Here is a 25627-nt window from a genome sequence, read left to right as displayed (position 1 = left end):
GCACCCCACTATTTCTTTATTTAAAGGGAAGTACTGAAAAGGAGCCTAGTTTGCTGTTTTACACATTTGACTGAACATTTTCCGATTACATAAACCCTCAGGGTTTAACGAGATCTTTAAAAATAAGATCTCATGATATTAAAACGTCAGGATATTTCCTGTCCTAAGGAAGTCTGTCTTGTTAAACGCTATCCAGTTGATGTTAGTTGACTTCATTTGGGCAAATTAGCATTGAAGAACCCCCCAGATCTCCTAAATAATTTATGTGGCAGCATTTTAGGTGACCAGTGGAATAAAAAATGTGACTGATAGATAAGACAAGAATGTTCTTTAACTGTTGTAAGGAAATTTGGCTGTACATTGTGGGCTAGCTAGAAATGCTGATGTTAGCACCACATTTGAACCTGACACTCTAAAACACAAAAACTAGTCACACCTGAATTATGTAACAAGGTTTACAGACTCTTCATGATTTGGTTTACAGACTCTTCATGTTTGTTTGATTTGTTGTATTAGTGAAAACAAACAAAAAAAGGAAGATGTCAGAGATTTAATTTAGCCTGTACCCTATAGATATGACGCTAACGTTGGTAGCTTCCGATTTGGCGCTGATGAAAAGCAGCTATTTCCCTGTTTTTCTAAAGAACCTGGACTAATTATGATCATCTCTAGTTCAAAATCTAAAATACGTAGACGGTTTAAAATGTCAACTGGATAAATCTACACTGAACAGAGATCATTCTAAACACAATTTGTGATCTGTGAAACATTTATTCTATTTGTTAAAACAAAGTTTAGTTTTTTCCAAAACAATTAAAAAATTTCACTGAGCTTAATGCACCATAATAAACGCAATAGATTATAACCCACATTTGAAATAAGAATTACAGTGGTGCAATCACAGTTTGTATCACAAACATTATATTAAATAATATTAAAATTCTAATAAACTATTTTTGTGTTTTATTAGGGAGACAAATTATAAACTGTTAATGATTCAATATTTTTGGTTGTCAGCCTATGGTTGTTTGGTACACCTTCAAAAAACAACAACTTGTGACAATCTTGATCCTTAAGAGTAATGAGCATATACCAAAATAATAATAAAAAAACAGAACATACATCATTCTTATTCTTTACCAAACCACAAAAGACACTCAAATGTTTGATTAAGAAACGATGTGGTTGTGATCTAATGTGGTTTCGGTGATAGCACCGAGAAAACTCCTCGTGTAATTGAATATTCTAACCAGGGGCTGCAAATTCTAGATGGTCTCTCACTGTACTTCATAAATTCAACCCAGTTTGGCTTTATTTTGCGAATGCAATTCTGGATCATACATGAACCAATCCAAACCTGAATCAATTTCACTCAACAGGTTTGACCCAGAATGCTGGGTGAGGTTATCAACCCAACGAAATAGGTTAAAGTGACTAATGTCTAATTAATGAAACCACAGAGTGGGCTGAATAGAATAACACATTACCTGGATAACTAAAGAAGTAATATTGGTGGGGTGACTGGTGCCTATTCCCAAATGGTCAATACATGAGAGGCAGGGTACACCCTTCAAAGGTTGCCAATTTATCACAAGACAGTACAAATACACACTACCATGCACACACACTCATGCCAATTAACCTAATATGCATCTTTTTGACTGTTGAGAAAAGCAACACATGAGAACATGGAAATGCTAGACAGAAAAGGCCTGGCTCGGATATGAATCCAGAAACATCTTGCTACAAGACACCAGTGCTTACAAGTGAACATAACTTTTATTTTACAACTTTTACTGGCAAATAATTTAATCTAGATCAAGAAATGAGAATTCAATACAGGTCCTTCTCAAAATATTAGCATATTGTGATAAAGTTCATTATTTTCCATAATGTCATGATGAAAATTTAACATTCATATATTTTAGATTCATTGCACACTAACTGAAATATTTCAGGTCTTTTATTGTCTTAATACGGATGATTTTGGCATACAACTCATAAAAACTCAAAATTCCTATCTCACAAAATTAGCATATTTCATCCGACCAATAAAAGAAAAGTGTTTTTAATACAAAAAACGTCAACCTTCAAATAATCATGTACAGTTATACACTCAATACTTGGTCGGGAATCCTTTGGCAGAAATGACTGCTTCAATGCGGCGTGGCATGGAGGCAATCAGCCTGTGGCACTGCTGAGGTCTTATGGAGGCCCAGGATGCTTCGATAGCGGCCTTTAGCTCATCCAGAGTGTTGGGTCTTGAGTCTCTCAACGTTCTCTTCACAATATCCCACAGATTCTCTATGGGGTTCAGGTCAGGAGAGTTGGCAGGCCAATTGAGCACAGTGATACCATGGTCAGTAAACCATTTACCAGTGGTTTTGGCACTGTGAGCAGGTGCCAGGTCGTGCTGAAAAATGAAATCTTCATTTCCATAAAGCTTTTCAGCAGATGGAAGCATGAAGTGCTCCAAAATCTCCTGATAGCTAGCTGCATTGACCCTGCCCTTGATAAAACACAGTGGATCAACACCAGCAGCTGACACGGCACCCCAGACCATCACTGACTGTGTGTACTTGACACTGGACTTCTGGCATTTTGGCATTTCCTTCTCCCCAGTCTTCCTCCAGACTCTGGCACCTTGATTTCCGAATGACATGCAGAATTTGCTTTCATCCGAAAAAAGTACTTTGGACCACTGAGCAACAGTCCAGTGCTGCTTCTCTGTAGCCCAGGTCAGGCGCTTCTGCCGCTGTTTCTGGTTCAAAAGTGGCTTGACCTGGGGAATGCGGCACCTGTAGCCCATTTCCTGCACACGCCTGTGCACGGTGGCTCTGGATGTTTCTACTCCAGACTCAGTCCACTGCTTCCGCAGGTCCCCCAAGGTCTGGAATCGGCCCTTCTCCACAATCTTCCTCAGGGTCCGGTCACCTCTTCTCGTTGTGCAACGTTTTCTGCCACACTTTTTCCTTCCCACAGACTTCCCACTGAGGTGCCTTGATACAGCACTCTGGGAACAGCCTATTCGTTCAGAAATTTCTTTCTGTGTCTTACCCTCTTGCTTGAGGGTGTCAATAGTGGCCTTCTGGACAGCAGTCAGGTCGGCAGTCTTACCCATGATTGGGGTTTTGAGTGATGAACCAGGCTGGGAGTTTTAAAGGCCTCAGGAATCTTTTGCAGGTGTTTAGAGTTAACTCGTTGATTCAGATGATTAGGTTCATAGCTCGTTTAGAGACCCTTTTAATGATATGCTAATTTTGTGAGATAGGAATTTTGGGTTTTCATGAGCTGTATGCCAAAATCATCCGTATTAAGACAATAAAAGACCTGAAATATTTCAGTTAGTGTGCAATGAATCTAAAATATATGAATGTTAAATTTTCATCATTACATTATGGAAAATAATGAACTTTATCACAATATGCTAATATTTTGAGAAGGACCTGTATATAACACTGCATAAACCTTTGCCTGTCTATATTGACTTTAAGTGTATATTTTTTAAGTGTTTCCGTTATCAACCTGGATTTTTCAGGGTGGGACTGCATGGTGTCCGCAACAAAAGCAAAACGGAGTGCAAGAATGGTTCTGCAAATATGTGTACACAGTATCCTAAACCTGGGTAGTGAATTCCTACCATCCTTCTTTTCATCTTGCCACATGATTCTGTGCTTTGCAGACGACTCTTCATTTCAGCTGTTGATTTATTGCTAAATGCTAATCAAAATAGCTATCCCTAAACTTAATGTAACAGCAAATATTATAAAAACGTGATGACGGTGGATGTATAACTCCAACAAAACGGAAAACGGAACAAAATGAAAACACACTAACACCACTGAGAGAGTCAGTAAAAAACTTGAAAGGTATTCGTCCCAACAACTGTTGGTTAACCTTTAACTACAACCTGCAGAGACAACATTGGCATTAAACTATCTCCAAGTACACCCATCTGGATTGCATGGCATAAACTAACAGTAAGGAATTTGATGGTATTTAGTAATATATAGATGCAGAGCCTTTTTGCCCATTGCAACCTTTGACAGGTGCATCTGAATTAGGGCTACTCACCACCAGGAAAACATGCATTTGGCAATGCTAAAGCTAGAAATTAAAATTACAATATCTAATGTGATTGACCCACATTTTTTATGACTTTTTAAATTTCTTTTCTGTTATAACAATATCATCTCTATTCTTAAAGAGCTTTAGCATCTTAGCCACTAAGAATGTGCATCCATAGTGGCGATCAGTGGCAGCTGATTCAGCCAACAGATGAAATTGTTGGTATGCAGAATTTGCATGTGCAACAACTGAAATATGATACCCTACCAAACACTGCCTTCAAGCATCATATTGCGACTGCAATACTGTATATATTGAAACTGACATGACAACTGCGATATGTTATATTGCGCAGCTCTAATCTCTAGAAATCTATACAAAATATCTTGGTATTAGAGAAATTTAGTACAAAAAGTGACACCCATCAAGATTCCTAACACACATAAGGATATATTTCAAGTATTATTTTGTTGATTTTAAATATTATGGCTTACAGATATGAAAACCCAGAATCCAGTTTCTAAGAAAATAAGAATACGATATAAAATAAAAAATGATTTAAAATACAGAAATGTCAGAATTTCTATGTGCTGAATGGTATATGCACTTAACACTTGTTTGGAGCTCCTTTTGCATGAATTACTGCATCATTGCGGTGTGGCATGGAGGCAATCAGCCTATGGCTATGTTGAGGTGGTTCTCCTGTCAAGACACTTGCTTTTGAACACTTTTCCTTTTGCTCAACTTTCCATTATTATTCTTGAACACAGCACTTTACTACTTTAGCAGTTAGCATTGGTATCTTACTCTCCTTATTGAGGGGTCCTTGACTGTCTGCTGAAGAACTGTTAAGTCAGTCTCATTCTCCATGATTGTATTGGCCATAAAATGACTACAACACCACATCTAATTATTAAAAGTATTTTGTTTCTGAGAAATTAAATTTGTAAATTAGGTTTTTATTAGCTGCAAGCTTTATTCATCAGATTAACAGAAATAAATAACTAAATATCTCAGTGTGTAATGAATCCACATAATATTTTGATGTTATTCTAATTTATTGACATGCACCTGTGTAGTCATTTAAACACATGTACTTTGTAAATATGGAGAGGAGATTTAGACAGGAAGCTGAGAGGTAACGCAGGCCCTCACAGTACCATACTGTGTATACAGAGAAACTGCTGAGTTACCAAGATACTTAAACTGTTGTAACAAAAACAATTCACGAGAGAAGCTTCATGAGTCTATGAACCTTTAAGTGGCATGGTCATTTATCTTGGTTCTCAGGCCTCGTTTAACCACACCACACAAAGCGCCCACACACGCGGGGTGTGGATTTAGTGAAAGTGCCCATTTGCAAAGATAGGCGGGCACAAAAACTGTGAATGAGAGACAGAGAACTTCACTCCACTGCATCATACTGGCTCTATTGATTAGCTCATCAAAAGCATGAGGTCATCAGCTCCATCCCAGAGGCGGATGGGATAGCTCCTCTCTACTGTAAACCCACAGGGGAGGGGAACAGGCATGTCCTCACCATTCCCTTTTTTCCCCATCCTGCTCCTCCATTTCTACCCGTCGCAGATTCTTTAGAAAACATCAGCGCAGAAAACATGCAGCTTCTTCAGTCATGCTGTATTATACAGTTTTATCCATTTTACTCTCCGACTGCACTCATCTCCCTTTGCGTCCTCTGGGAACGCTGCAGAATCAAAGACATGGAGTCATGTGACTAGAACCGGATCAATACGAGTGCATCTTTCACAGGGCACTGTACTGTACAACCAAACTGACACAACTTGCTTACAACTCGCCATTCTGTGGAGTTCAGAACGTAAATGTACTCTCTCTTGATTATATCTTGATTACAGGCAAATAGTTTTAAGACTTCAGTGCTGCATACACATGATGCATACGATAACTGATCCCTCAGTTCAGCAGATCTTGCTGTTTGATATACAAACTTTGTACAAACTGAATCCTTTCCCCAGTGTGGCCTTAATGCCATGCATTTGGTCAAGTGTTGCCCTCTGTAAACAACCAAAGAGGTTATCAGATATTTTTTGCTTTAAAAAATATCCGCCATTTTTCTTTTGGGATTCAGTAGGATTATTTGAACCTCAATGTCCGTCACGGACATACATATCGCGGGTTCTTTCGTTGGCAAAGAAATTAATAAAGATATTTTACATTAAACATGTTCAATCTGAAATATGTTAGTTTATACCATTGGAATCTGCAAGTACATGTATTCTCCTTAGTAATTTAGGCAAAATATAAGTATAATAATGCGAGCTAATAAAAGAGTCTGCAATTATTGGTCGAAATCTTTTTTATATATTTTTTTGTAAAGATTTAATTTTTATGACTATTTTAATTTTACATTAATATGTTTTTGTCTTTTGACACAGTTATATACAAACAATTTTAAATATTTTGCTATAATATTTATGCCTGCATTAAAAAAATTGACAAAAAGAACTGGAAACAGCTTTGCTAATTCAATAAATATTCCAATAAGTATTTAGGTTAATGTGATGGTTTCATGTTTTATTGTGAAACTTGAGCTGTCTGCTGCCTAACAACTTGATGTGTGTTTCTTTAAATTCCCAATATTTGAAACCATGTGGGTAAGACAAAATGCATCAATCTGCCATGTCGGCTTTTGTGATGCGATTGGCACCCTTCAGTTTTACTCAAAAATTATAAATCAATAAAGACAGAATAAACATACATGGAGGTCTACATTATCAAAGTACTTTAAAAAGGCTCTTATTGAATCACAATTTACTCCATAAATCTTTAAACTATGAAAAAGATGCAAAAATATGGTTCTGGTGAGTACCATATTTTTGGTTCTATCATCTATAATAGGCCTGAACATCCCATGAAAGATGTGGAAGAACTCTCCGTTTTCCAAGAGTTCAAAAAACAGCTTCAATGAATTTAGCAACTTGAATTACAACTAGCTGTAGATCTTTTCTTATGTATACATGGTTATAATTATACAAACAGATTCAAATATACACATACACATCCAACTAATTTTCGGTTGCACGTCTGTTAGCAGGTTGTACCTCGACCAGGCACTTTTTGGAGCCACCACTAAGCTTCTGCCATATTTCTGGCTGGATATTTGACCACTCTTTTTGGGGAAATTGCTAACAATTGTTGGTTTCCATGCACAGATCTATTTTGTTTTTTAAAGCATAGGTAATTATTAAAGTCTAATGTTATCTTGCTTTGTCCACTTCAAAATGAGATTTGATATGTGTTTGACCTGGCCTGCTTAAACACCCAGTTGTGTCCCAGTTTCAGCCATCTGACCCAAACTGTCCCCATCAGATGAAAGAAATTTGGTTAGGGTATTTAGAAATGACCTAGGATGAAGCATGTCATAAATGAGAAGATGCTGAAACATCAATGTCTACAGTGAAACACATTTACATCACCATGGATTTGAGAGGGTGCCAACCAAGAGATAATAGTAGATAGCTTCAAGCCTAACTGGAATTTGCAGCGTCCCACACGAAAAAGACAAATGCTTAATGGAAAAACTTTCATGCTTTGGTTAAATGTTTTTAGTTGAGTCATTGCTTTCAAACCATAGGATTGTTGTACCTGCTATCCTGCATGGTGGTGGTACCATCATGCTGTGGGGCTGTTTCACTGCCAGTTCAGGTGCAATGCAAAAAGTGGACTAGGGGGGTGACTAACTCCAAATTCTTTAACACAATCAAAACTGTCTTTGGAGTAGATTAAGCAGACCAAATGGCCCTGACCTTATTAAAAAAAATGTGGATGAACAGTGCTTAGGGGTCCGTGCCAGGAAAACCAACCAATTTAAATAAACTCTACTAATTCTGTCAAGAAGAGTGGTCAAATATCAAGACAGAATTATGCCAGGACCTACAGGAGTTGGACAATGAAACTAAAACACCTGGTTTTAGACCACAATAATTTATTAGTATGGTGTAGGGCCTCCTTTTGAGGCCAATACAGCGTCAATTCGTCTTGGGAATGACATATACAAGTCCTGCACAGTGGTCAGAGGGATTTTAAGCCATTCTTCTTGCAGGATACTGGCCAGGTCACTACGTGATACTGATGGAGGAAAACGTTTCCTGACTCGGTCCTCCAAAACACCCCAAAGTGGCTCAATAATATTTAGATCTGGTGACTGCGCAGGCCATGGGAGATGTTCAACTTCACTTTCGTGTTCATCAAACCAATCTTTCACCAGTCTTGCTGTGTGTATTGGTGCATTGTCATCCTGATACACGGCACCGCCTTCAGGATACAATGTTTGAACCATTGGATGCACATGGTCCTCAAGAATGGTTCGGTAGTCCTTGGCAGTGACGCGCCCATCTAGCACAAGTATTGGGCCAAGGGAATGCCATGATATGGCAGCCCAAACCATCACTGATCCACCCCCATGCTTCACTCTGGGCATGCAACAGTCTGGGTGGTACGCTTCTTTGGGGCTTCTCCACACCGTAACTCTCCTGGATGTGGGGAAAACAGTAAAGGTGGACTCATCAGAGAACAATACATGTTTCAAATTGTCCACAGCCCAAGATTTGTGCTCCTTGCACCATTGAAACCAACGTTTGGCATTGGCATGAGTGACCAAAGGTTCGGCTATAGCAGCCCGGCCGTGTATATTGACCCTGTGGAGCTCCCAACGGACAGTTCTGGTGGAAACAGGAGAGTTGAGGTGCACATTTAATTCTGCCGTGATTTGGGCAGCCGTGGTTTTATGTTTTTTGGATACAATCCGGGTTAGCACCCAAACATCCCTTTCAGACAGCTTCCTCTTGCATCCACAATTAATCCTGTTGGATGTGGTTCGTCCTTCTTGGTGGTATGCTGACATTACCCTGGATACCGTGGCTCTTTATACATCACAAAGACTTGCTGTCTTGGTCACAGATGCGCCAGCAAGACGTGCACCAACAATTTGTCCTCTTTTGAACTCTGGTATGTCACCCATAATGTTGTGTGCATTTCAATATTTTGAGCAAAACTGTGCTCTTACCCTGCTAATTGAACCTTCACACTCTGCTCTTACTGGTGCAATGTGCAATCAATGAAGACTGGCTACCAGGCTGGTCCAATTTAGCCATGAAACCTCCCACACTAAAATGACAGGTGTTTCAGTTTCATTGTCCAACCCCTGTAAGTGGTGACTTTAACATGCCATGACTAAATGACATTTATCAACATTTTAGTGGGGTATATGTATATAATTGCACTTGTATGCATATTATTAATCTTGTGTGCACCCAAAAAAGACAAAATTAAATTCAAACTTGTGCCTGAGTTCTACTTTAAGAATAACCAAAGATAAATGAAGTTGTCTGTTGTATAAAAATTCCACCCTGAAAACAGTATTCTTCAAATAAAACAATACAAGTCCCAAATGTATATGAGCCATATGAAAGATGATGACTGGATGTAAACACATCTGACACATCCCAAATTGTTCAATTCTTTCATAAAACAGCCAAAGGTTTACTTTGTCTTTGGCACAAAGTGACGTATCACAAGAAATGCTGGATAAGTTGCTATGCAAGCACACTAGTTAAAGGTCTCTGTTCATATTCGAAACCGGAGTTTGTGGTCCCGAAATAAAGACATTGATGATTTATTGTCTTAAGTCATATGGCACAAACCTTAATAGAGGTAGGCAATGAGCCAAATAGGTGCAAGAACTTTACCTGTAAAGGAAACACTCAAACCTTATTTAAGTTTTAAGGGAAATACAGTACATGTTCACAAATAAAATTACATATCTTTGGTTATTTAAAATTTTTTTATATAATGATAGAAAAATCATATTCTAATTAGCTTCACACAAAAATTGGTACAGTTTTGGTAAGGATGGACATCAAATCATGGGTTATCATGTTATCTTTTACCTTTTGAGTTTAAATGGCACTGACACATCTGGGCTTTCAAGTTTCATAAATCGTTCTTGACATGTTCATACATGCAACTTTATGTGCCCCCCTTGGGAGAGCAGGAACAAAATCAGCCATGCCTGATTGCATCAAAACCTTTTCCCAGCTTGTACTCGTTCACTCAGTCATCACTCATGCAATTCCCTGATGCACTGAAAGCAGAGGATGTCAAGGCAATGCTGTGAGCCCCAGCATAGTGGTGGTGGTTGTGTGTGTGTATGTGTATGGGAGGGGGGGGGGGGGGGGCCTCAGGATGAAAAGGTCACATCACATTCACCTGTTAAAGAGCAGATGCCACATCATAACAATACTTGGCGTGGGCACAGCTATGGGTCAAACAGCTCACACACGTGAACTCTCAGACACACGAATCACGCATAAAATGCAAACAAAGATGCCTGACCCCTCACCCTAGGAATGACAAACTTGCGCAGGGTATAGAAGTAGAACCTTTTTCCAGGGATGTTTGCCCTGGCAACACAAAATCCTTCACTGATGATGTTGTATAAAGGTTAGAACACTGGTCACTGTACAATCAGAGCCTTTAATCTGTGAAAAAACTGCCCGAGGATGGTCTCCTGTCTTTGTTGTTTATTTAATCAGTGCACACCCACATGCATATACAGAAGGAGGAATGAATACACACATGCACATAAACATCACATTACCTGGAAGCGGCAATTTCCACCTTACTCCTCGCAATGGCTGCAGCCCGCTGTGCCCCCTCCACAGCTCGATCGACCTTCTCTTTGGTTTTGGGATTCTTAAGAGGAATCAACTGCTTTCTTATTCCACGCACCAGCACGTTATTTTTATACTTCCCTTCTTCTTTGGTGCCATCTGGGAAAACAGTGCACCCATAGCCATGGCGCTTGTTGTTAAGCCACTCTCCTTCATATTTCATCCCGTTGGATCTCTCTGAAACACCAAATCCATTCCGCTTGTCGTTCTTCCACTCGCCCATATAGGTTTCAGTCGTAGTTGCATCCACGTGGTCCTCCAGAGGTAGGTCCTCATCTGGCAGCTCACCATCACCGATGGATATAGTGGAGTTGGCATCACTGGAACTGATTCGGCTCATGGTGGCATCGCTTCTTGCCGAGCTGCGTTTGCTGGAGATAGAGGTCCGAGAGTCAGACTTGCGCAACTGCCTGAGGCTGCCAAAAAGTGAGCCCCGGCGGAACAAGCCCTTCTTCTTCCCGGTGACGACCTCGCTGTCTGAGTGGAAGTTGAGGACGAAGCCACCACGAGTGCCCGTTGGCGTGTCCACAGGGGAGGAGAGATCGTGGAGAACTGCACCGTTGCTCTGCTCGGAACGCAGGGAGGCCATGGACGTACGAAGTGGGGAGCGAATGACGGTGGCCATGCCATAGGGAACACTCTGACGGACGCCATAACCATGACGCATCCCACCCATCCATTGGCCTTGATAGGTTCCTGGGAAACAAGTAGACATGAACCAGTGAGTTGCTGTGGTTCCCTAAGGTTTTATCCTGAAACGTTATAAATTAAAGCACTGTCTACTTAAAAGCTCCTGGCATATGTTGCTTATGTCATTGAATGTCTTATCATTCAAGGCGGAAAATATCATGTCTAGCTTATGAAAATAGTTTAAAATGAGGATTGTATCTTGGCATTCTTCAGGAATGGAACTTCTGGTGGTCAAGACTAGGACCTGTTTGAGAAAGCCCTAACGTGAACTATTTAAACATGGGCTAGCACAGTGAGGCAGTAAATTTGATAATGGTAATAAGACAAACTAAATTTGCTCCTCTACTTCTAAGAAATTATTTCTGCTACTAATCAAGTTCAGGACGAGGCTAAGAGTATGAGCTGTAGGTGAGTATGTAAGGCATTTCTGAAATGATTTAAGGAATTCACAAAAGTACTGAAGGGAATACACTTAACATACATACAACAACATAAAATGGGTCCAATCTACACTGGCTAATGCAATGTTTGCTTTCCTTTTTCTTAGATCAGTGATGGTAAGCACAGCTGACTTAATCGCACACTTTATCAAAGACCAGATTTTACAAATCACCTGGGATAAACAAGAATCACTTAGGTAGGATCCTATTTTAAGGGAACCACTAACTTTCCTCACTGACGGTAAGCAAAATTCACTTCTACCGGTTTGCCCTTGACAACATGGAATTGCTATAAGTCACGTAATGAGGAGAATATTTCAGTAATCCTATTCAGTGCTGCTGAGCCTCAATGAGGGTGTGGGGGTCCACTGTAGCTTCTTCAAAGCATCCTATTACAATCCTGATCCTAATTAATACGTTGTTCTAATCTCATTTACAATACAATGCAATACAACGAAATAACTTGCTATGGTCACATATTAACAAAAAGAAGAAAAAAAAATCTACACAAGCCTGGGTGGGAATTTAGATGGATAAACAGTGTGAGATTAACAGACTGGCTCTGCACTGCAGTCCAATTTGGTAACCCTGCAGATCAAGTTATCAGAATGCAACAGGGTCAGACAGCCAGATGTTGAGTAGATCCTCTAGGATCAGCTGATTTACTGAGCCCAGCAATCTGTAACCATCATATGTTGGGCATTTATTCTGCACCATAAGGCCTCCGTTAGACCAGAAATTACTCAGAGGCTTGGATGTTTATAGTAAGAAAAGAACCTTGTGTAACAACGCTAAGAAAACCCTGTATTCAGTAAGAAAATAAGAGTGTTTTAGTGTTAGAGATAATATCTGATGGATTAGATCAGTTCTTATATTGCATTTATTTTGGCATACACAATACATACAGTAAACAAGTAAACATATTTCTCTCATTTTCAGTGTGTCCAACATGTTTAGACCTAATGTATATGCAACTTCAAGTTGCTGAATATTGAGATAATGGATTTATTTGTACATCCTGTAGTTTCAGAATTTTTAGGACACTGATTAGGCATAAGATTGTGACCACTGACAGCTGAAGTGTATAACACAGGGGATAAACCGATCTTCCCCAGCCTGGGTCTATGAGCCTAATGTAAGTGGTCCTAATTTGTCCAGTTACACTTCCCATTATACTTCCCATCATTGTGCCTGTGACTCTGCTGTGTTTCTTAGCCAGCCTTTCCTGGTGCCTTCTGTAAGTTCTCTGTTTTCATTTATTAGACTTATATTCATCCATGGCTCCCATCTGCTCCTGGGTCCAGCTCCACACCCACACACTGTGACAGTATAATATAATTTAATCTGTTTTATTTGAAACAAAAAAGCAACAAATATTCCTACCATTGCTTAACTAATATAACATATTGATAAATATAGTTTAAATGTTATCAGTAGCATTTATTTATTGCTACTTTGATTTTGACATATAAACTTAAGCAAAGATGTATAATAAACAACTACTACATTTAGAAGTAGTTGTTTATTATCTGGTGATTGTGCAGAATACTATACTTTTTGCATTTGTGCTCTTCAAAAAGTAACACAGGTGTAACAAGCTTATATCATCTGGTTAATTAGTCCAGCTATCTGTTCAGGTAGCTTAGCAGCTGTAGTTTTAAAACAGTGACATGTTTTTGACTCAATGGGTGGCTGTGCTTCAGTTTCTGCACTTCGACTCCTTTTTTTTTTTGCAATCAGAAATTTTTTGAAACAGCTAAATTTGTCATTCGTGCTAGCAAAGGAAAAATGTTTAGCCAGCTGACCGGCAGTGGGCAACAAAAAGGTGACAGAGGGGTGGTGCGGCCTTACTCTACGCTCCATATAGCAGGAGAAAGCTCCTGTCAAACTGGAACTTTCTCTGGCATTTATTTTAAAGAACTTAAACAGTAGGACATTTTACTTTTAAAAACCTTGGTATAAGAATATTAGCAACCAGCCCACACCTTGTATACTGACATAGTTGTAGTTTGTTTAATGTTTAAAACCCATTCAACAGCAAAATATTTCAATCAGAAAAAAGTTTATACATTTTTACTTAACTGAATAATACAAAACATTTATATATTCCCAAAGATCACAAGTTTTTCATGGCCTCCCTGCAAGATTACTACTGACGTAGATTTGCATGCCTAAAACAAACATCAAAACTCCTGCTCACAGGTAAACTTGCAAAATTTAACATGCAAAATTTTGGTCACAGCGCTTTATCAGGCAGACACGTTCCAATCTTCCAAAACCTATATTAAATAAGAACTTATTCTGACCAGTCACATCCAAATATCAAAACATACAACTCAACATCAAAAGCTAATCTACTCTTTGAAATTGAAGGGAGTTTCAGTTAATTCCAGCTCATAGGTAGAAATATGAAAATCAACTTATACAAGAAGCACTACTTTCTATATACACATGAGAACAATAAGCAATCGATTTGATCAATAATATAAACAAACCCTTTATGCCCTATACATTATTAGAAAAATGCCTTAATAGGTTAATTTAAGCTTAAAAGAAACATATGGGGAAGTAATTAATCATTCAGTACTTTTGAGGCCAAAGTCTAAAGTGTATAAATCCAATAAGCCTGGTGTTTAATTCATTGAAAATTAGCAAGCTAAACAGTGTGGAGGGGTTTCATTCTTTGTTTTCTGGGATTTGCCCTGTCCTTCTCTAGTGCACCTGTTTTAAATAATCAATTTATAAAGTTTATTGAGTTTTTTTTAGATTTGTAATCCTGGCTTGTGACCTCTAGGGGGTCTCTTGGTAGTTTGGGCAATCCTACGCAGCTGGTCAGTTTTGTTCTGATTTGGACGGGCTCTGCTCTCAAATCTGTAGTAACTGCTGTGGGCTTGGCTGGAAGTGGGCCCCCAAATCGAATCTGCTTAGGCCCAAATAAAACCCTGAGGCCTCAACCAACATTCGCATATGGGGCCTATACTGGTAGGAAATGGGCTGAAAATTGGCCCCAGCTGGAACTATGTGTCAGCTATTGGTTGCATAACTGACCCACAGTGAATTGTTTAAACAGATTTCAAATAGGTTAACTGTAGTTAAAAAGTGGGACCCACATGCAGCCTAAACAAAATCCAGGTGAGGCCCCACATACACATGCTGCCTGGGGATATGCTTCTCCACAGAATGTTCAATAAGAAAATGACAGGGAGATTATTTATATTCTGACTATGCTTTGAGTGGGCCCATTTGCTTTGATGGTGTCACTGAAGAAGAGTCTCAGTCCTCTCATTGCCTGCGAAGAGCAACCGGTAGTTGCCAAATGAGATGCACTTCTAATTTTATTTTTTAAAGGTGGCTCAAAAGAAATGAATTACCTACGTTTAAAAACTATTTTGGGGGATTGGAGCGGATCTCGCCATTGACCACAGACTGCAGCGCGCAATCTCAGTTCGCATCAGTTGAAGCTTTATGTAAACATGTAGTCTATTGGTATGAGTCTGGGCAACCTACACACCAGCTGCACAACACACGATCTGCTAAAGCCACACGGACGCTGTGTGTTCTTACCGCCATCGCCGTAGGTTTCGACTCCATATCCATCCTGCAGCCCGTTGCTCCAGGTCCCCTCGTATCTGGCAGGTGTGTTGTGGCTTTGCCGGACCCCGTAGCGACCCTTAAAGCCGTGACTCCACTCTCCTCGGTAGATCCACCTGCCTTTATTCTCCACGCCGAGCCCGTGCCGCTTCCCCTGGGACCAGTAGCCCTTGTAGGTATTCCCGCTGGGCCAGGTGTACACCCCTACGATCTCGAAGCCGTGCGACCAGGACCCGGCGTATTCGCCCTGGCCCTTGGGTCCGGTGCAGATGCCGTGCCCGTGGGCTTTGCCATCCTCCCACCCCCCGCAGTAAGTGCCACCGTCGTCGAAGTCAAACCTTCCGCCCGTCATTCAGATAAAAGGCTGGGGGGAAAAAACGCAGATCGCGCTGCTGCTGCTGCTGCAGACTCGGGCGTCTCCAGGACCGAAGTGGGCTGTTCCAGAACCGGCGCTGTGAAGGAAAGGACGATGGCGAGCAGGATGATGATAATGATGACTACAAAGAAGCGAGAAATCAGAGAGGATGAGAAAACCCAGACACCGATATGTAATACAAAAGGCATGCATAACGGTAAGAGTAAATGTATGAATGGTGGGCGTCATTTACCGGAGGCGCACGCCCGGATTCTCCGTTGTGTGTTTCTTGTCTCCCCCCTCTCACCCACTGATCACAGAGGGAGAGAGAGAGGTATGGAGACCCTGCTGACGAAAAGGCACCGGGCCAATCGCGACGTCACGCCACGGAGGACCTCCCACTCTCATCTCTGCCGGGCTCTCTCCCACCCCTCGCTGAAGAGCCTTGACGCCTTAGACCCTCCAAAATAAGGCACCTCTAAATTTGTGCCACATTTGAAAGACGCGCCTCGCAGGCCACAGGTGGAAATTCCGACAGTAGCTGTATCCCCAACAAACTTGTTTGGCCATAATTATCAATGATGAGATTATATCGTGCTATTCTTTTGGACTATAATAAAAAATATAGTGCATGCGTTTCTTATTTTGGTGACATCACTTCATAGCTTTTTAGCTGATGGTATTCTTGAACCACTTTAAAATTTAAATAGACCTCAAGAAGAAAATTAAAGGAAATCCTACTCAGAACTGAATTAGCGGGATCCATCCACGTATATATCTAATATTTTATAGGACTGAAAAAGCCCGTGAGATGGCTGTAGAATTGAAAAAAGGACAAGGGCGCTCTCTGCGGTAAAATTATGATTATTGCATACAAATGATTGAAAACTGAAAAAATATCTACTACATTAGCTTTTCAAAGCTTTTCAAGCTTTAGTACTTATAACATATACGTATTAATTAGTTATTATATTAATAGACTGATAAGTAATTAATTTGAACTATTATTCTGCTTAGCTACCACCAGCATTATTATTAACAGTCAGCTTTTACCAGTGCCGCAGTTCCAAAAGACAATTCCTAACAGTAGAGGCAGACACAAAGTATTGTATAGTGAGAATCTGAAAATCTATGATACCTATTAATCTAATCCAACGCAACCAACTGCCTTCTGAATTCACATAATTAATAATTACAGTCATCCCGTAGATTCTTTAATGTTGATATAAATCCAGCTGTTTTCTGGAGGCTGTGCTAGAGAACATTAGTGAACTAACAGCATCACAAAGACCAAACAAAACACCAGTCAGGAATAAGCAGGGGTCAAACTGGGTTATGTTTTAAAACAACATCCCTTGTTTGCAGTTTGACACTAGCCATGTAGGAAACACTGCAAACATGTGGAAGAAGTGCTCTGATGAGATGAGACCAAACCCAAACATATCTGGGCTACATGCAAAATGCTATGTGTTAAAAAATAGTACTGCACACCCTGAACACACCATCCCTACAGTGAAACATGGTGGTGGAAGCTTCATGCTGTGGTTTTGCTTTTCTTCAGCTGGGACAGGAAAGCTGGTCAGAGCTGATGGGAAGATGGACAGAGCTAAATACAGCTAAATGCAACAGTGGGAGAAAACCCATTTTAGGCTTTAGACTGGGGCAGAGGTTCACCTTTCAGTACTCTTGATATATGCAAAGCTGTTTGAGGCATTCCATTCCAATATGACTGCAGCAGAAGGACGCCTTATAAAGTGTTGACTCCGGGGGAGGTAATGCATGCAAACCACGTCTTTCAGATTTTTATTGGTAGAAAATATTAAAAACATTTTATTCATTTTCTTTCACTTCACAGTTTTGCACTACTTTGTGCTTGCCTGTTCCATAAAACCCCATACAATACATTATATTGTGTGGATTCAATGTGGTAAAATGGAAACATGCTGAAGGGGTATGACAACTTTTGCAATGCACTACATCAAAGTGCAATTGTTTTCAAATCAGGCATGTTTAAAATTTTAAAAACCATGCTATCCTTGTAAGCGGAAACTAACAGCTGTCATTGTGTAAAATCATATTAAAACATCAAATATTTTTCTCGATCATTTCTGACGTATATATCTGTTAATGAAAAGTAGAAATGATCATGCGCACGTAAAGAAAGTAAAAACCCCGCTTTATTTTGTTTCACGTTCTACGCCTGCCCGGCAGGGGGAGCAACACTGTGAACAGTGGCGTAGCACTCTGCCATCCTCTTGTCCCCTGCAACGCAAACAGATAAAATGGCGTCGGAGAACGGCCCTGAAACTCAAGAGGAGAAAGCAGCTCTTATACAGGGTTGCTCTGAAGAAGACGCACAACAACAGGGTTCCATAGTACCGCGTAACAAGGAATCTAAACTAACGCTTTATCACTGGACCCAGTCCTTCAATTCTCAGAAGGTGAGTAGCTGTCATCAAGTTTCAGCACCACAGCTCAGTGGATAGCTCCCTGATAGAGATTTATTTACAACAGCAACGCGGGAACTAGAACATTGTCTTGGAATTGTTTCATGATATCATTAAAAAGACAAAGATTTGTTAATAAAACCCTCACATACTGGATTAAGTTATTTGAGGGCTCTGAAAAAAGAAGGTCTCTACTGACGCTTATGGTTATCATTTAGGTGCGTCTGGCCATAGCGGAGAAAGGTTTGCGCTGTGAAGAGTATGATGTGAGCCTTCCTCTCAGTGAACACAACGAGCCGTGGTTTATGCGTCTGAACCCTGCGGGTGAGGTGCCGGTCCTGGTCCACAACGACAATGTCATCTGTGATCCAACACAGATCATAGACTATCTGGAGGAGAACTTTAATGATGGTAAGACTACAGTGCTATGCACAGTTTTGTCACATTAAAACCACAGTCTTTAATATATTTCATTCGGAAATTGTGTGCTAGACTAACACAGTGTTTCATAATGGTAAAGTGGAAAGAAATGATAGATGGCTTTCAGAATTTGTTGCAAATGTAAATAAAAAAATATTTAATGGATTTGTATTCAGTTCAACAGAATTACTCTGTAGAATTACCTTTTAATGCAATTACAGCTACGAGCCTTCTGTCTTTACCAGCTTTCTACATCTAGAAACTGAAAATGATATCCGTTTTGCTTTACCAAATAGTTTGACAGGGCAATTCCAACACTTGCTCTTTGATCTAAACTTTTGCTTTGTAACATCAACACAGCATGACGCTGAACACACTTTCTTGGAGAGTATATGGTGTAAAATGATTCATCAGGGAGATCCATTGTATGTACATTGTTTTTGTAAAATTTTGTTGGGTTGTAAATAAATAGAGGCAATATTTATGGACATGTACTGAAAATGAATAAGACCTGAAAAGTTAATAACTTTAAATTATTTAATTTGATTTAATGTAATTGTTCAAAGCTTCAGATCTTGCTTTATAGACTAACCATCCTTTTAACTTCTTCACAACTTTATGACTGACTTGTCTGCTGTTTCTTGGTCTTCATGATGCTGTTTGTGCACTACTGCTCTTTAACAAACCCGTGAGGCCTCCACACAATTCAGAGATTAAATTATGCACAGGTTTACTAATTTTGGGATTGCTGAATGAATTTCTTTGCTCTGGATTTTATTTCAGGACAACAAAGTAAAGGGGGCTGAATACATGCTGAACACCACACATTTCAGAATTGTTTTGTTTGTGAAAATATTTTAAAGCCATGTATCTTTTGTCTTCAACTTCATAATAATATAGTTCTTTGTGTCATTCTATTATATAAAATTCCGGTAAATCACACTGAAGTGTGGCTGTAATGTGACTAAATGTAGAAAGGTTAATGTGATATGATTGCTTTAGCAAGTCACTGTAAATGAAGTAGAGCTCATGAAGTACCTTCATTTGACAACAGTATGTGCAATGCAGGAAAGGAAAGCGGTCAGACATCTGATGTCAGAGGATTTGGCTCATTTTAGTTCTTCTGTTTATCAAGTCTGTAGAATTGCAGCCTGGGGGCTTTCTGCATGAAGTTTGCATGTTCTCCCAGTACATGCATGAGCTCTTTCCTGGCACCCTGGTTTCTTCTTACAGTCCAGAAATTGATTGTTATGTTAACTGGTCTCAATTGTCCTTAGGTAAGAGTGTGTGTAGGCATGGTGGTTTGTCCTGCATGTCTCTATGTTGCCCTTTGATGGTCTGGCGACCTGTCCAGGAAGTACCCTGCCTCTCGCCCTTTGGCCACTGGTGATGGGCACCAGCCCATCTGTGATCCTGTATGGATAAGTGGGTATAGACAATAGATGGATGGATGTTAAAATGTTTTATAACCTGCATGTGTATTTATTTTTATTTGCTTTGAATTTTCTTTTGGTTTGCAATCATCCAAAGATGTGCGCTCAGATCCTGAACTGCAAATGACATAAAATCAAGTAAGTATGAAATTACTTCAGTTGAAACTTGAAATATTTAAACATTGTATCTTTCAAACATATCATCCCTAACTGTCAGCATTCTATGAGTGTTCCTTAATCTCTCCTTTCTTGTATATATATGTTATATACAGTCATTGGAAAACAACAAAGGTTTCTCCCTTGAATTTGAGAAAGCCAGGTGCAGCCAGGTGCTGTTAATAAAATACACTTGAATACCTGATCATCAGTAAGTGTGACCAGATATATCAAAGCAAGAGTTTTAGGATGGTGCTGCACTGGAGGATAGAGGTGTGTGTCAACATAATCACAAAGAGAAGACCTCAGCATTGGGCATGGAGAAGCAATTATTTGTCAGACTGTGCATTGATTAAAAAAAAGAAAAACACCAGAGCTGCGTCTCAAGGTCTAAAGGCCTGCCTAAGAACATATAAAATGTTTACGTTCAGGTCAGTTTGATTAGAAAAAAACTGAACAAGTATAGCTTGTTTGAAAGTATTGCTAGGAGAAAGACTCCTTGTTTTTTTTAAAAAGAATGTGGCAGCATGACATAGTAGAGATGTTTGACCATAATGGACAGTGCCATGGTTGGCAAAGAACAAACAGAACATATCATACCAACTGTCACTGTGATGGAGGGCTGGTGATTTGGGACTTTTGCATTTCTTGAGTTTACCATTAGCTCCTTGGTATACCAAAGTATTTTAGAGTCAGCTGACTTACAGTCCAATTGTGCAGAATGTCTACAATAGAATGGCTCAAAATGAATTAAACAAGGTGCTGAAATGCCCGGTCAGACCTCAATCTGATTGTAATGATGTGGGAGGATAACAGCTTTGCAGAAACAAAATTCAAGTCAATTGAAGCAGTAAGTAAGGTAAAGATGAATGGCCTAAATTTCACCACAATGATGTCAGAGACATACAACAACTACTTCAACATCCTGCTGCTTCAGGTAGTTTACAAGCGTTGAAATCATAAGGTGTACTTAGTTTTCCATGAGTATATTTACAGCCATAAGACCTCTTTTTTCTCCAATGAATATATCATGTATCAACACATCAGCTTTTCTTAAAGTCTGTTTTGATGTCAATATTTTTCCTGTTTCCCGGTTCTGTGTATCTCCAGAGGGAACTCCCAGGCTGGTTCCTGAAGAAGGCAACAGGTACTATCTCAGAGTTCAGCACTACAGGGAGCTGCTGGACTCGCTGCCGATGGATGCATATACGCACGGCTGTATCCTTCATCCTGAGATCACAGCTGAATCCCATATACCAACATATGCTGCTGCATCCATAAGAAGTAAGCCTGAGATCCAAACATTTCAAGGTTTAGATCCTTTAGACACCTTTAGTTATTTCATTATTTTATTGAATATTACATTGGTTGTGCAAAACTGCTGTTGCTTATTTTATTTATTTCCTTGCCTTCTTATATTTTATTCTGTACTATACACCTTATTTTAAAACTGCATGCTATTTGCATTGTTTTTCGTATTCATTTTAAGGGCTAATGGGTGGGAAAGCAAGAACTGGATGTACAAGTTAGATTTCTTTTGAAGGTTTGTTTTCCAATTTACACAGGGTTAACATTATACATACAGGGTCAAATATATACATACCTCCCTGTTGAAATTTGAATGTTCCTTAGCAAGTTACACATTGATCACGGCCTCTTTGATGCCATCAACACAGTTATGGTATGATTCTGACAGGATAGGTCATGTATATTGTTGGCAGAATTGGTAGAGTTCCTTTAAACTGGTTGGTTTCCAAGCACTGGTTGGCTTTTAAGCATAGTTCACAAATTTTCAATAGAGTAGAGGCAGGGGCTATTCCACATGCTTAATGTTGCCTTACGTCTTCTGTTCCCAAACCAGATTTTAGTTGTGTTTGTGATCCTCTTGAAACACTCAGCTAGATTAAATGTTCAATGCTCAAGGTGTCGATTTTAGGGGAAGTTGAAGCATTTGACATAATGGACTGGTACCACTGGCAGCAAAATGTGATGCTTTCACTGTCATGATTTACAGTTAGTACAGTGTTCTTAGATTCTCCTCAAAACATGCTAATTGTTACTTAAAAAAAAAACATTACCCAGAAGGCATTCATCTTGTCCATGTGGGCAGCTGCAAATTTCAGTCGAGCTTGAATGTGTTGATTTTGCATCTGCAGATTTTGTTTTTGGTTGATGGCTTCTCGGTTAATGGCAAACGTGTTTCACTGTGGACAATGACACTGAGGTTCCGAAAATATGTCTTTTTTTCTCCAACTGGTTAAAGGACACTCATTTTAATATTAGTTGGGGTTAAATTAATGAAATATTAGGTTGTGTTTTTATTTCACCCCACAAAAGTATGGTTCAAGTGCATCATTAAAGGTCCATTATGAGTGTAAACGTTCTACCAGAACCAGATCTGTCTATCAGCATAACCTTTGCATAAAAATAACTGATTTCACACTGGAATCTAAAGTATGCCTTATGATGCCTGTGCCTGTTTGTTGTTGGCAGCACAGATTGGAAACACACAGACCGAGCTGGCGAAACTGGCTGAGCAGAACCCAGAGCTCAAAGATGCTTACGTAGCAAAACAGAGGCGTTTGAAAGTAAGTTGGGATAATGATGTTAGCAAAGTGCCAAATGTGCACAAATGCAATTTAGAACTACACACCAATGAGTTTTCCTATTATACCTATGTTCAACAGTATCTGAACTGAGTCATAAATGAAACTAAAAAGCTTTGCTAGTATGATTAGCTGGAGAGAAATTTTAAGGTCTACACTCAAGTTTTGACTGAGTGCAGATTTATTGTATTTAAAACATTTAGTATGTCATAATTTGTATTTATTTGAGTATTGTTTTGGATCTTGCTCATGATTGCTTATATTTCCCTGGTGGCATTCTAGTTATTTCCTTTTTGGGTTAGTTTCTTATTCATTCTGTTTATGGTGCAGTTTAGTTTTGGTTTTATTGTCTCTGTTTCTTTGTATCAGGTTTTGTTTCTACTCTCAGCCACTGCCTCCATAATCATCTTCATTCTGTCCACCTGTTTCATGCTAATCAGTCCCCTTGTTGTTTTGTTTACTCCTTGCGGATGCATACTGTTTGTTTATGCCAAGCCAAGCCTGTCCATGTCCTGGACTGTTGTCATGCCAAGCCTATCCATGTTCATAACTGCATCTGTTAGATCCTGTCTGCTGTGAGTTTTTCCTTTTCTGTATTTAAACCTTTTTTTCTTTTCATCGCGTTGCTTCCTGCCTGTCTGCATTCTGGGGTCTGATCCATGACAAAGTAATTAGTGTTAAATTTGCTCAGGACTGATTTGCCAGATCTAAATAAGTCTAAAAGTATTCTTTGCTCACATCAATGTTTAGTAACAATTTCTTTTTTAGTAGACCTAAAAATTAATAATATGAACTAAAAATGTCTCAAAACACCTGAATGTGAGTGCATTACAACATCTCCATATGGCACTAGCGAGTTTGCCAGCCAAACTGATAATTTTAGGGCCTTATTTTTTCAATGTGTGTTGAATACATGTCAAATAAAGGTAAATATGTGCCATGAGTGTCTCTAATCAAATGTTTCTGTAGTCAAAGTTGTTTGACCATGACAACCTGAAGTATCTCAAGAAGATTCTGGATGAACTGGAGAGTGTAATGGACCAGGTGGAGAAAGAGTTGCAGAGAAGAGTGGAGGAAACACCAGGTATGTCAGAAAACAACCACTGTAAGCAACATTTGGGATAAAAATGTTTTATCACTTGAAATGTATTCTTCTTCTTCTACCAGAGGAAGGCAGCCCATCATGGCTGTGCGGAGACTTCTTCAGCATTGCTGACGTCTCTTTGGCTGTCACCTTGCACCGCCTGAAGTTCCTCGGCCTCTCCCGACGTTACTGGGGCAACGGTAGGCGAGTCAACGTGGAAACATACTACGAGCGAGTGGTGGAGCGCCAGGCCTTCCGGAGGGTGCTGGGTTATGTCAACAACATCTTGATCTCTGCTGTTCTTCCTGTGGCGTTCCGAGTTGCCAAAAAGAACGCTCCGGTTATAGTTGGCACAGCTCTGCTGGTCGGGTTTCTTGGGGGAGCTACGTACCTCGCCTTTCTCTACATGAAGAAGAGGCTCAATTCCTTCACTTGAAGAAGGGTGAGGAGATTTGGAACAAAACATTGGTGGAACTGGTTTAAACGGTCATTAACCCTATCTGTTATATCTAACTGAACCAATGAACACTGTTTTCTGTGTCTATTGCACACAACGCACTTTTATCAACCTTAATTACAGCTGCTTGAAATCATGCTTTAGTTTCAGTCACATATAACAGAACATTTACCATCTAAGCTGAATATGAACATGTGTTAAGAACCAGCTTTTAGAGGTATAGAAGTATGATTACGTCTTGCTTTCAAAGGTTTTACAGAACTGTAGTCCTTCCTGCAGTCACCAGTGCTGAACATGAATGCTAACTTTATGACTGGCAAACCTTAAAGAAGAACAGTGTAGATATGTCATATATAACATATATATTAACGGATACAATTACTGGACAGTAATGTAAAAATTTTTTACATGAAACATGTAAACTCCATGTTTAAGGGTCCAAGTTAATCAATTAAATGTAAAAACACAAAGATAATCGAACATGTTTTGATCTCATTTATTATTTTAACGAGTTACATATGTTTATTCAAAGGTGCTTGTCATTTATTTAGTTAATGCTGACCTTTGCATGGTAGGAACTTTAAAAAGAAACTATACTGAAATCCCATAGTGTGCTATTTGCACCTTTTTGCTAAGTCCTAGTGTTGTATTCTAGACTGCAGTTAAACTGCACCAACAGCTGGCTTCACACATTACAAAAGCTTTGTTGGTTTTCGAGTCTTGCATATGTATTTAGGGTCTAACTTACATAGGCACAATGTCATGCCTAATATGTGTCTGAAAAATAAACCAAGAACTTCAAAGCAATTTTGTTCTACCTTTATTTGAAACTGAGAGAGACATTTTTTGCAAATATTCTTTTTTTTAAATTGTTTAATTACATGCCGCACAAATTTTCCACATGTTGGATTTAAAGTGACATTACAACCACAAGCTTTAATGCTTTTTACTGTGATAGACCCACGCAACTGTCCATAAATTCTTATGCACTCATATAATTGTCCATACTTGCATATTCATGCAGGGGGGATGGTGCCTGTCTCCACTGGTTATTGGGGAGGGCTGAGGTACACCCTGGACACGTTGCCAGTCAAACACAGGACAAACAGAGACACTTAGGACAGACAACCATGCACACACTGATACTTAAGGGTGACCATTAAAGTGCCG

General features: G+C 39.5%; 2 protein-coding genes across 3 annotated transcripts in view; one reads left to right on the top strand and one right to left on the bottom strand.

Moving 5' to 3' along the window:
- Positions 1-15857, bottom strand: part of jph1a (junctophilin 1a) — a 52846-nt gene extending 36989 nt beyond the window's left edge. For both annotated transcript variants that reach the window (XM_047349437.1, XM_047349436.1), the window contains exons 1-2: positions 15473-15857; positions 10706-11474 (exon numbers count right to left, since the gene is read on the bottom strand). In XM_047349437.1, the coding sequence (XP_047205393.1) occupies positions 10706-11474; positions 15473-15851 (1148 nt within the window). In that variant the 5' untranslated portion in view covers positions 15852-15857. The remainder of the gene's footprint in view (positions 1-10705; positions 11475-15472) is intronic.
- Positions 15858-15946: 89 nt separating this feature from the next.
- gdap1 (ganglioside induced differentiation associated protein 1) lies at positions 15947-25264 on the top strand. Its single transcript, XM_047349438.1, has 7 exons — positions 15947-16071; positions 18066-18295; positions 18520-18712; positions 21421-21594; positions 22804-22898; positions 23886-24000; positions 24084-25264. The coding sequence occupies exons 2-7, from the start codon at positions 18137-18139 to the stop codon at positions 24434-24436; spliced, it is 1089 nt and encodes a 362-aa protein (XP_047205394.1). The 5' UTR covers positions 15947-16071; positions 18066-18136; the 3' UTR covers positions 24437-25264.
- Positions 25265-25627: the final 363 nt, after the last annotated feature.

The sequence above is a fragment of the Girardinichthys multiradiatus genome, chromosome 21 (assembly GCF_021462225.1).
Source record: "Girardinichthys multiradiatus isolate DD_20200921_A chromosome 21, DD_fGirMul_XY1, whole genome shotgun sequence".
In the NCBI taxonomy this organism is placed as follows: Eukaryota; Metazoa; Chordata; class Actinopteri; order Cyprinodontiformes; family Goodeidae; genus Girardinichthys; species Girardinichthys multiradiatus.
Note: the sequence above shows the minus strand (reverse complement) of the source record. Positions and strands in the feature narration are given on the sequence as shown.

Coding starts and splice junctions, on each gene's coding strand:
- gdap1 (XM_047349438.1), top strand. CDS start 18,137: ATGGCGTCGGAGAACGGCCCTGAAACTCAAGAGGAGAAAGCAGCTCTT. Junction 22,899..23,885: donor CAAAACAGAGGCGTTTGAAA/GTAAGTTGGGAT, acceptor ATGTTTCTGTAG/TCAAAGTTGTTTGACCATGA. Junction 24,001..24,083: donor AAGAGTGGAGGAAACACCAG/GTATGTCAGAAA, acceptor TTCTTCTACCAG/AGGAAGGCAGCCCATCATGG.